Here is a 12583-nt window from a genome sequence, read left to right on the forward strand (position 1 = left end):
GAACAAGGAATGTACTGAAGCTCAGTGGCTTTTGAGACCGCATCTTAACAGCACGCGTTTTCTGCAGAGCAGAGTTACAACGCGCGACTACCTTAAAAAATTGCTGAGATCTCCCATGAAAGATTTCAACACTGAAGCCTTCGGCGAAAATAAATACATGGAAATTAACCTCCCGCGGTTTTGTGCCGGCTTTTCAACCGTTTATGCCATCAGTGAAACACAGTGTTCAGCGCGTGAACCAAAATCGCTGCTCTAAACTAAGTTGGAGGAAAAAGCAAGAAAAATTTCCTCCATTTTGCAGACCAAATACGGTATCAAGTGAAAACTTCCAGAAAAGTATTTTCTGAACTAGTGAACGAATACTGTGACCTTGTCCAGTGCAACATCTATTGTTCGGTATCAATAAAGGCGAGAATAAAAAGTGTTTACTTTGATTTGGAGAAAAAAAAAGAACAGTGAACAGTGCAAAAGCGTTCAGAAAAAAAAAACAAGGGAATTACAGAAAGGGCGCGCGAGAAGATCTAAACAGAAGCTGGTTGTGGCGAGAGTGTCATGCCGGTAAGAAAACCATCGTCCAGTAGTAGATCATTCTCGAGAGTTACGACCAATACTAGGACACCGGTGAGAACGATCAGTTGCAGTGTTAAAGTGAAAAAAATCAAGACGACAAAGAAAACGCAGTTGGCTCACAACAAAAACTTTCTATCACCAGTGATACAAGAGAACAATAGCCTACTACTACGACGACGTTTGCCGAATTGTGGAGCAGCAAAGCAAGTTCGAACAAAAGCTCGAATATCGGCAAACAACGGTAGTTCTAACTGTACAATAATACGATCGTCCTCCTCTGGTAGTCGAATTAAGTGACTCGATCGCATCCGGGCTATCCGGAGTGTCCAGTGTTTTAAGTTTGAGCCCCAGTGAAAACTGTGTGCAAATCTCCTCAGGAACCGCCCTTTTCCCCACTCAGCAAAGCTAGAAGAAGGGAAGAGTGTTTAAAACGACGGACGAGGATTAGTGATCTAAGGAAGCCACCAAGCAGTAGCAGTAGCTTCAATAAGGATCCACACTCAGTGTTGAAGTCTATTATTCAGCAGGCAGAAGGATAAGCAGTGCTGAGGACAAGAAGGGTAAGTAAAAAGTAAATAAAAAGGCTCGAAATTGCAATTGCAATGCATTCAGTCATAAACGTTAATCCTAACCGAAAGGGTATTTTTAATCACTGCCCAAAAAAACTTATCAGGCAGTTTTTTTTTTTTTAATTTGCATTCCGCAACTACACCCAAAAATGTATGCCCTTTTTTAGTTCCTTTCTGTTCTTTTTTTTCGAGGTTGGACCTCTGAGATTTGACCTCACTCGAAATATTCTGCACCATCCGGTGTGTATGCGAAATTGTGCTAGAATTTCAGCATCGCTAGCAGATTTCGTCCATATTTCTGGGTACCATATGGTAACCGAAAGGGATTAACCTTTGCCGCCACCAACGACATCAGTGTCGGCGATGAGCTGAGAGCGGTGGTGCCGGTTCTTCGCTCTTGCTTAGGGCGGAGGCGTCTCATGACCGCTTTTCCCAGCTCGGGATCCAACGCATGCCTAGAGAGTAGGACGAAGTCGTTCTTCTCTGCCGCCGTACTGGAGGCTGTTTGAGATCCCCCTTCCCCACACCTACTATCGGTGTTATATAATTTGTGGGAATATTTTTTTTCCAGTAGCGCCTATCTGTTTGACACGGCCTACTTTAGCTGCATGCGGCTAGTTAATTGATGCAATGGAATGCAGCAATGTCGGAGCAGAGTAGCCTCCGGCTGCAATCAATGAATGAATGGGCTACTATCTGCCTAGCCATGAGAGACTTGCTTGCTGGCTGGCAGCTTATCAACGCGAGTATGAGAGCGTATTGATCACCAGAAGAGTAGTAGTCGGCCGGCAACAGCGACAGCAGCACCGCTCATAATGATAATGGTATAATCTTTTGATTGTAGCCTATACGTACTACTATATAGCACAAGTACGGGTAGGCACGTTGAGTGGCACAGGGGGCGGGAAGCAGAGAGACCACAAGATTTAATTTCATTCAAACTCACGAGCGCTCGCTTAGTCAGCACTGCTGCAGCGGAGGAACCTGAACTCGGTAGAGTAGAAAATCAATGCAGAAAGAGGCGAAAAAGAAGAAGCAAAAAGCCGGTATAAACATTCACATTTCCTCCCGCAAGTCTCGTATGTATGGACGATGGGGAAGTCTTTTAAATTATACACATGTGCCTCTTCTCCCTTCTTTAGGCCCTCAATATAAACCCCTCGGTGTCTTCCTTCTACCCCTTCCCTTGCTGCTCCGTCTTGTGCCTCACTTTTTAAATGAAGATTTTTATTAATAGATAAAGCGGAGCTGTTGTGAGCATATATGTTTCTCTTGGCCAGGCTGCCAGTGGACACAAGCATCGATAACGATTGCCGGTCCAGGTTGTCGACAAATAAGGTCAATTTAATTTTCGATTCCTGGTTCTAATCGTCGTGGTGGTTGCCGCCGCCATCACTATTATGTGATAAGATAAAATTCTTTGGGCTTGTTTCGAGCACCAGGAGGGAAGGGGTAGATTCAATTTCAGCCAGCAACAGCGGCACCGGAAGGAGTCACTTATGTCTTGTTGTAGGCTGCGGCGGCTACTCGAAAACACTCCGAGAGACTGACCGACGACGGTCAGCTCAGCCTTGGAGAAAGCGGGGGGTGTTTTATTTATTAACTTATGTAGGTAATAGGTACCCGGTTACTTCCGTTTGCCGCAATCAAGAGAGTGAAGCGTTATTTAAATTAGATCGACTTTGGTCGGAATTTGTTGGGGAGGGAAAAAAATCAATATCCACGGTGGTTATTTTCGGTTGACCCGATTGTAATCTTTGCTTTCTTTGCTCTTTCCTCTGTTACAGACATACGCTTGCTAGCTGTTACCTACGTCGAATAGAGGAGGTAGCACATTCATCGGATTGTGATATAAGGAAACCTAAAAGGAAGTGCTGCGAGCAGTTTTAGTCATTAAGGAAAAGAAGTTAGACGCTTATACAGGTTAAGTTAGAAAGAAAGAAAACCAAAATGGTTCCAGTTAAGCAGGAAGGATCCGGTTGGGAAGATACCAAGATGATTTCTATGAAACAAGAAATGCCCAACTGGGAAGATACCAATAATATCGACATTGACTGGGATCAAGATTTCCACTTCCAGTTGATAGATATGCCCACATCGGAATTTTTAACCAGTGCAGCTGAACTCGAACAGACCTACGGTGGTCCGACCTGCTCTGTCAGCGTTTGGGACCAACTGGACTCGCCAAAGCTACAGATCCGTAACCACGATTGTATGTGGTCCGGTACATGCTTTGATCAGTCACATCCTGGTAAGGTGGGCTGCGGAACGAATCACGAAACGACAAGCACAACCCATACAGAAAATCAATCGGTAGTAACAAACAAATTCAACACCGTAACGGCAGTGGCTGCAGCTAGCTTAAACAGCAACGTAGCCGCCACACAGAAACCGATCCTAACACCTTCGAATACCTCGGCTCTGAACATCAATAACAATATTACACCAAAAATCGCCACATTCAAAACACAAACAGCTCAGATACCCGCAGGACGGTCACTATTAATCAATCCACGCATCAAGCAGCAACAACAGCAGGTGAACAGAATACCCACGGTTTCGACGACGGATTTCCTGCGGGATCGGGAAACTACGGTACCATTGCACACCCGCCCAGACACGCCACTCAGTTTAGACGAAGATCCGCCAGAGTTTAAACACAACATCGACCTGGCCACCTGTACGATCGGTTCGAACCGGTTGAGTTTGACAGGCAGTTCCCGGCATTACAATAACCATCAGAACCACCACGACGACTCATCCTCGCATCGAATCATCACTATGCTGAAAGAGCAGCTCGAAGATATGGATTCGGGCAGCTTGAGAACGTGTATGAATTCATCCGGCGAGATTGGTTCGCTTACTGATCTGCTGAACGATTTGGAAGAAATGGATGAAATCGAAGGTGACGATGGAGAAGACAGCCATGGCGATGATCTGGACTCAGATACCGATTCCAACGAGGACAACAGCAGTAGTCGAAGCAGTAGCAAAGGTGGCGGCATACCGGGAGGCTATACACATGCCCATCATCAAGAAATGAGCCCCTTGTCGTCATCATCCTCCTCCTCCTCATCGTCATCGTCGTCGTCATACGAATACCAAGGAACTCACGTCGGAGATCACAGCTATACGCGGCCCAAAGACCGATATCACCTCACCGGACTTGGCGTGCAAACTCCTTCTGATTCTGGTGAGTACAAATTTTCCATGTTTTTCTACTAAAAGAGTGAATGCAAACCATATGCTAGAGTAACCAATTCCAACAACGGGGTAAATTTTCACTTCAAGGTCCCTTCTGCCTTCTGTGGAAGAAGCACCGCGGCGGGCTGATTTACTATCATCACTCACATTTCCTTCCGGTTCGTTTTTCACCGCCGACTTTGGTTGCCTTCAGTCAAGGGTTGTTGTCCCTCCCTCTATATGGTTTCGGAGACTTTAACGTGAACGAACATGTTTCGTTCCATGCCTGTTTTCCACGATGGAATCTGAAGTGGCGGAAAAAGTAAGCGGGTGCGGGTTCCGGAAAATCGATATTTCTCTTCTGCCTCAGTCGGCGGCTCCCTACACTCTTCGTTGTTGTCGTCGTCGTCGTGTCCCTTATGGGGGGCATGACGTCACTAGGCGCGGTCCATCGACAACTACATGCAAACCACAGACACCGTACGCGTTCACACGCCACGGGACGGGACGACGGGATAATACGGGTAGGAGATCTTTTGAAGAGCGAAAGAGCGAAAAATGGATGCGCACGCATCACGTTGTGAAATGTACTCCGACAGGCCAGGGGTGGGCAGTTGCACAATACAGCCGCCAAACGAGATGGACGGCGGCTGAAAGCGGAGCAGGCGCCTACTGTGCGTTGGCGGGAAAAGTTAGAAAATAGATAATGTTCATTTTCCAACAAGATGAAAATTTGTATGAAAATTTGATTCTTTTTGAAAAAACTCCCATTGCCAAACGATTGCCATCAGCCATTGTTAGCCTTAGCCGGGTTTTATATGGTACGATTAGCCGTATTAAAAGTGCGTACTGGATGCGGGAGGGTGGGTGTCCAAGGTCATATGCTGGGTGTAAAGTTCATTACCCGGCGTTTGGGAGTTTTCCTTACGGTATATTTACTTCCCGGGAGCGGCGGCTCTGTTCGACGGCGGCGGAGGATGGGACATGGGTGGGGTTATATACTTTCAAGGATTCGCTCGACCTTCGTCGGTTTTTTCTTCCTTCATTTGACGCAGTGCTTTCACTTCCTAGTTCTAGGGAATGGTAGCGTGTGAGATTTTCTCTTATATTCTTGGTATAGTACGCGGTGGTGGTAGTAGTGGTGAATGGTGATTTCACAAAACGGCGCAATACTATACATCTGCATTCAGTCAGGGATCGGGATGATGGAGGAGAGTAGCGAGAGCGAACGAGCGAGTCAGTGATCAGTAGGAGGCAGAAGCGGGAACATGTCTCGACTGACTCATCCCACTGTTCATTTCGAGCGAGAATTCGTAAGCGGCTTGTGCCTCTGCAGATTTCGTTCTAGAAGCGCCAAGTTTTTTTTTATGAAGGGGGTGGCATTGCAGACAACAAAAAGCGTTACCACTCCAGTAGTGACGAGGACCTGGACAACGACGACGACGACGACGACGACGACGGTAGTGATGATGAATCCTGACACTTGCTGGCGGAAGTGTCGTTTCCCTCGCTTTGTCTGTTCCTGGATCCGGAGGAACGAACATTTTCGGGAATGGGAAAGTTCGATGGCTTTCTCTGTTGCAAACCGTCTGGCTGGGAATCGGTTTTCAGCGAGAGAGAACGGAAAAAGGGGTTGATTAGCCGTGCCGCCGTCGGCAGGCGTCGCGAGTCTGCGGACGATGACAAAAGCGCCCCTTCATTCCTGTTCTTCCTCCCGACAGTTGAGGTGATTAATCCCCTAAAGAAATCTGTGAGAATGCTCAAATTTCGCACATAATTTATCTCTGGTTTTCCGGAACTCGAGGCGGTAGCAGTTGTTGCATGACCGGTTCAATGTACACGCCGTGATTCCCATATTCTTGAGCTCGCGTTTGTTTGCAAAAGATCTTCTTCCCAGACGCTTGATTACCAGTTGTTTTTTTTTTTTTTGGAAAGGGGTTCTTCACATACAGCAATTGCGCGCTTCATGAGCTTTATAAGTGGAAACCTGTTCTGGTTTTGCGTCAGCCTGTGGGAAGAGTCGTTAATAATTTCAACCGGACGTAATGCCAACCGGAAATTGAAGCTATGTGGTTTCGGTTGCTTCCAAGGTCACTTCTTGGTGGTTTCAGTGGCCCATGGGATCCATTCGCCGTGGAATGCACTCATTCATGTCTAAAATCGTAGGTATACCAAGAGCAAGGTGGTGGGAAATTACTACCACCGTGGCCGTTTATAGTTGCGCTCTATGGCATTTTGCAAACAGCTGCTCTGTCATGGAGAGCATAAAATTTAACCTCCAGACAGCTTTCACTTTGCTCGGACCATTCATGTTGGGATCGTAGTTTTATAATCACTATTGAACGATCAGCCGTCGCCCAGGCGAGATACAGCAGGCGAAAAAGGGCGGTTGCTGTACGCTCTCTCTTTTGCCACAAGTCCGCTCACTGACGGTGTAGCATACTGGGTAGGCCAAGATTGAAATATTACACCCAAAACTAGGTCGCACACCTATCTCTCACGCTCGCCTTTTTCCCCCTTTGGCCGTTTATGATGCAATCTTTTTCTTCTTATTAGTTTTTTTTTTGCAAATTCACCTCGACCGACGTAAAGTATCTACACAGACCTTGTGGCTGGCAAGCCATTTAAAGACCCTCACTCAGACAATTAAGACCCGGCGAACGCACAATAGACGCACAAATTACAAGCTGTCTGGCCGCGAAGCACTGCAAAAAAAAACGAAGAAAAATGCGCAAATCTTCATTACACACACACACACATAATCAAAAGTGCGTGAGCTAGCAGTCTGTCTGCGCAGCACCGGATCCGACTGGTCTTATAGTCTTAATAGGCTGGATTTTTTCGGTGGTACATCACCAGTTCGCTCGCAGCCTACTACGTAAATACGTAGTCGTCCGTGGTTGGTGTGAAGCCGATTAAAAATTTAAATTACAAGAATAAAAAAACAGCCGCCATGGCGCGGCCTTGACTTCGGTCATTGCGTGACAGCAGCTGCTGCTGTTGCTAGACCGACCGAAAATTTACATATTCACACAGCAGTATCTAAACAGCCTAACTCGGTCGCCGCAAACTAGAAAGACAAAAACCTGAAGCGAGTTTCTACAACTGTTTACGTTTGCCGCACCGCTCGCTCTGGTGTCGAACTGCGCCGCAATCAATCAGAGGTGTTCCGAACTTTTTTTTTTATCAGCCGTTCGCAACTGCCTTCATTACCTCTAGCCGGTGCCGGAATAGAGTTTTTCACGTGGAACGACCCACAGTTTAGTCATTTTCTCTTCTCTCAAATTAGTCACATGCTGTCACGTGGACCGCAACGCGACAAACTCTCTCGTTCCCGTAGGATATTCCGTCCGGCCGGATCTATTGCGACAGAAAAAAAAAAGGCGCCTACTGCAAGAGAAGAGAGCGAGAGGACGGAGGCGGCGACCGTAAATTCTTGGCATATTTGTCAAGTCCACCAACACTCGTATGTCTGCATCACAATATTCCCGTTTTGTTGCCATCAGTGGGATTTTTCTGTGAGCCATCATCGGTTCTTGGAAAAGGGATCCGCGAAAAGGGGGCGCAACGGTCGGGTGGGTAGCTAGCAACGCCGCTCGCCGAAACAAGTTTTCGCTTCCACTAATCATCATCGTCTGTCGAGCTGCTGGCTGCGTCCTGCTAGACACGCTCTCGCTTTTCTCTCTCTCTTTCGTACGCTGATTGAGAGTAGCGAAAAATCAATTCCCACACACATTTTGGACCAGCAGTCGCAGCATCCCCAACCGGCAGCGCCACGGCATAGAAATATCCAAGTCGCGTAAATAATCGCCCCCGCTCGCCTTAACACCCCAAACTCTTCACCCGTATCTTGTGTAATCCGGCGACGGGCGGCTGTTTCTCTAGTCTTTTTTGGTAGTGTTTGGGTTAATACCCGGTGCCTTCACTCTCTCTCTCTCTCTCAGCCCGAAATCACACCAACATCGGACATACGTCTTGTACGACACACATGTACGGACGGACGACCTGCTTTGTATGGCTGTATGGGTGTGCAATGTTCAACCAAAAAAGCAAGAAGCAGAATTTTGCTCCGCTGTTGCTAGGCCGTGCGCCTGCTTCTCCTCCCCCCGCGCGTTGCCGTGCCTTTTCCATATAATAAATTTTTGGTAATAGCAGCAGCAAATGACTGGCTGTGGGCATCATCAAGGAGTATGAGGAGGATTTTGCGAATGCGAAAAAAAAGAAGAAGAAGGGTATGAGAGTGCTTCGTGAGTGGAGTAGTGCGTACGGCGCCCCCTGCTGACCTCTCGGTTTCTGTTCGATTGGAATTTGCTGCTACGGTTTAAAGAGCCAAAGTGCAGCAAAATCGAAAGGCAGAGAAATTCGCATGACGGCGCGCGACTTGATTTATTAATATTCACTTTTACCTCCACTCCGATCGAGTGAGAGCCATTATTTGTCACGATCATCGATGTAGCGAGCGCTGACTGACAGAGTAAAAGTTGAACTACTTTCTAAAGAGAGCCTACTGCTGCTGCCCCGTCGCCACCTACTTGCACCCGGCCGCTGCGGGGTGGAAAGCAATCCTACTGCGGATCAATTGGCGCACATTTTGGCCAACTAAATTTCGGCGACAATGACTGTTCGTATATCTCAGTGTGATGAAACGGAAGAACCAAAATAGAAACTGTGGAGGCAGTAATTCGTGTTAAAATATGTACCCCTTCGATCGTTCATACTCCCGACTGGAATCGAAACAATCGCACGAAAATCCACTGACTGCTGGCTGGTTTCACCTGCTGCTGCTGTTGGCTTTTTTTTTTGGGAATATGTTTTGGTTTCTTGATTCGCTGTTCGTCAGCCACCGACCACCGCCTGCCCTGCCAGCGATATGGAATTCCATCTTAAGGTGTTCTTTTCTTCATATGCCCCCACACACCCTGAAAGAGATTCTGATGGCTGCCTACCACTCCACTTACTCCAATGGGTACCGGGAAGGGGTTTGAAAGGGGTCGGACGCCACATGCCCAGGGTGCTTTTGTGGCGTTGTGGAATCCGGTTCGGTACCTTTCACTTCACACGCCCGACCGGCCAACCAACGCTCGTTCGCTTGCTCTGAGAACGATCGCGAGTCAGTTTGCTCTCGGTGTGAATGCACCGCTGCTGTTGCCACCGCCCATGTCCACAAAACCGCAACCGGTCCGCGCGTCAACCACTTGCTATGCATGCACTCTCCCGATGTGGGTCAATGACTCGGTTTTTTTTTTAATTTTTCCTTTCTTCCGACTTTGGCAGTTAGTAAGTTATATTATGATGTGTTCTCACCTTCAAACTCTCTATTGCTTAGTAGTAGGGTACGAAAAATGGGAGCTCTTTGATAACAGTGAGAGTAGCTTGCTCAACGCCTGCTGCTGATATGATGATGCTTTTGGCACGGTTCAAGGCCTGCTGATTTGGTGGGAATTTTGGTTTGAATAGTTTCCGGCATTGCAAAATTGAAACCGGATGTGTGACTGCTGTTTGTGTGTATGTTTCGGTTCATTCTCAACAAGAGTTGAAATCGCGCTCGCCTTGAAACTAATCAAACTTTTCTCCCTTATCTCTTTTGCTCCGCAGATGAAGAAATTGACGTCGTATCGATAGGCGAAAAGAATCTACCAACCAATCCGACACCACGCGACCGACGTGCCCTTCAGAATCGAGTGGCACACAAGATAGCCCGCAAGCAGTCCCAGACGGTCACCCCGGCGCATCATCACCGCCGTCGCCACTCCGATGATGGATATGCTACGCAGCATAGCGCCCCAGCAAGTGCTACCCAGTCCAGTCCGGGCAAGTCCTACGGATACTCGCCAAACTATCTCACCCCAGCATCGTCGACCAGCATTTCCGGATCGAACACCCCACTTCCGTGCAGCAGCACCGGATCCAGCAATGTGTCTAACTCTCGCAAACGACTTAACAAAGACGATCGTAACGGTAAAAATCGCCACCATCAGCACCGTAGCAAGAAGCAACGTATCCCCGGAAAGACGATCGCCCAGCCGGTCGAATCTTCGGAAGAGTTGGAAACCCTCGAGAAACGGAACCTACACAACGACATGGAACGTCAGCGGCGAATTGGACTGAAAAACCTCTTCGAGGAATTGAAGCGGCAGATCCCGAACCTACGGGATAAGGAGCGTGCACCAAAGGTTAACATTCTCCGTGAAGCGGCTACTCTCTGCACCCGGCTTAACCGCGAACAGGAGCAGCTCAACGCCCTTCGCAAGCAGCAACAGCGATTGTACGCCCGCGTTCGGCAGCTGAGAACGTCGCTCCACTCGCATCGACGCGTCGTGGATTAAACGCCCAGTCGGTAGTTACGGTTTTTGGAAAGGAGATGAAAACCAATGTGATTTCAAATCGTGTGCTTAACCGCGCGCGACATGGTGCCAATACGCGAATAGGAGATAGCAAATATTTCGTTCGAACGTCGTTAGAGTGAGAGAGAGCGAGGGACTGAGATATGTGCGAAGCGAGCTGCTTCGATGGGAATAAACGAAAGTAAGAGAACATGTTTTCTATTAGGTTTAGTTCGATGCATTGAGAAATTTTTAAGAACTATTTTTTTGTTGTAACAAAACATCCAAAAATTGTTAATTGTACACACACAACAATCCATTATCGGTAATAGTTCGACGCAACGCTGAGAGTTGGGCGAGAATAATTGGTGAAAGCTGGTATAGAAGAAGAGATGAAAAGTTAAACCGAAACGTTGCGAGTGTTTTTTTTTCTGTATGTCAAAATTGAGTTTGTGTGCCTCTCCCAGTGCGCTGTTTCCCCTAGAGCAACACGGCGATCCGAGGACGACGTGTGTGTAAGTACGTAGCAATCCGATAAGATCACAATCGCAGCAGTTATCTCACACCAATTACATTTCATTCCCATCTACCTACACTCTCTGGCCTTGCTAGCCCACTTGTGGCCGTCGAAGGTAATCCTACCTTACCTTGATTACAAATTATCCTTTTTTTTATAGTTTTGTCTATCATTACCCACTATTCTTCCAAGGGGAAAACAAAAAGTCATTTCAAATACTATTACAGTTCACTGATAGATACTTCCTAACGAAGAAAAAGATTACATATTATATAAATAACTTCAGAATGAAGCCCTATTTTATATATATACTAAAAACAAACGCTTTACAAATAAACACTTAAATTAGTACGTTATATTTGATTGCTGCAAAAAGCATGTAAATTAAACTTTAGAGATAGATACAAACAAAGCAAACACTTCTTTAAACCTAGAATAGGAATGAATTTACCACACAGCAAACATATTTTTCGCATTGAAAAACAAAACCAATTATTACAAATACTGATCATTATTATCATTTTAAAGTAAATCTTATGATGATAAAAACTACTGTAGGTTAACTATTTTTCGTTTAGCGTTAGTTCTACTTTACATGGCTTTTTTATATTAGTTCTAGACTAGAGTGAAAAAATAACTTTTTTTTTTTGAAAAAATACAACATCCTGTGTACATAGTATGGTTGATTTTCGTTTTTTTTTCATTACATGCATGCTGTCGGCAGTTATGGCACTGATCATGATTGCGGCAGCTTACAACTCGCAAAAAAAGCATTTTTATATTTTTAAGAAACGACGAAAAGTGTATATAATATGACAGAAAAATCAAACTAGCCGTTTTCATTTTTTTTTGTATAACTGTTATCTAAGAATGAAATCGGAATCATTCGCAATTAATGACTATTTTTTAAAGTTTTTTTTTTATTGAATGGTAAAGAGCAGAAAATAAACATAAATACAAAGAAAAAACAAAAAAAAAACCCGAATTGACCGCTTGTTATGCTTTATTTGTGTTCTGTTTGCACAGCGATACGAAATTTCCCTTCGACCTCTTTTGATTCCTGAGCCGTTCTGTTCTGTTCGTTTCCACCCATCCGTCAGCGGATTTCAGTCAACCTCTTTTGCGTTGATTGTTTTATTTAGTTTGTTCCATGTTCGGTTTCGATTGCTTGTTTCGTGTTTCGTCCACCGTTAGCTCGCGCAATGGAAGTTTCACACCTTTCTTTGGTTTGTTAACCCCCCTTATTCTGCGAGTCACGTGACTCTCTCTCACCGGTGAGGTGACAATTGTCACCTCGTGTGAGGTGACTCTCCATGCAAATCAAATGGAGAGTCACCTCACACGAGGTGACTATTGTCACCTCACCGGTGAGAGAGAGTCACGTGACTCGCAGAATAGGGGGGAACTTGTTGGTGAGGATT

General features: G+C 46.1%; 1 protein-coding gene across 1 annotated transcript; it reads left to right on the forward strand.

Annotated features, from left to right (window-relative positions):
• Myc lies at positions 1–11523 on the forward strand. Its single transcript, XM_065216750.1, has 3 exons — positions 1–1130; positions 2927–4332; positions 9918–11523. Exons 2-3 carry the CDS (start codon positions 3090–3092, stop codon positions 10646–10648), a joined length of 1974 nt encoding a protein of 657 aa, XP_065072822.1. The 5' UTR covers positions 1–1130; positions 2927–3089; the 3' UTR covers positions 10649–11523.
• The last annotated feature ends 1060 nt before the right edge of the window (positions 11524–12583 follow it).

This window comes from Ochlerotatus camptorhynchus, unplaced genomic scaffold (genome assembly GCF_037179485.1).
Source record: "Ochlerotatus camptorhynchus isolate MF236.1 unplaced genomic scaffold, CSIRO-AGI_Acam_v1.1 ptg000067l, whole genome shotgun sequence".
NCBI classification, from domain to species: Eukaryota; Metazoa; Arthropoda; class Insecta; order Diptera; family Culicidae; genus Ochlerotatus; species Ochlerotatus camptorhynchus.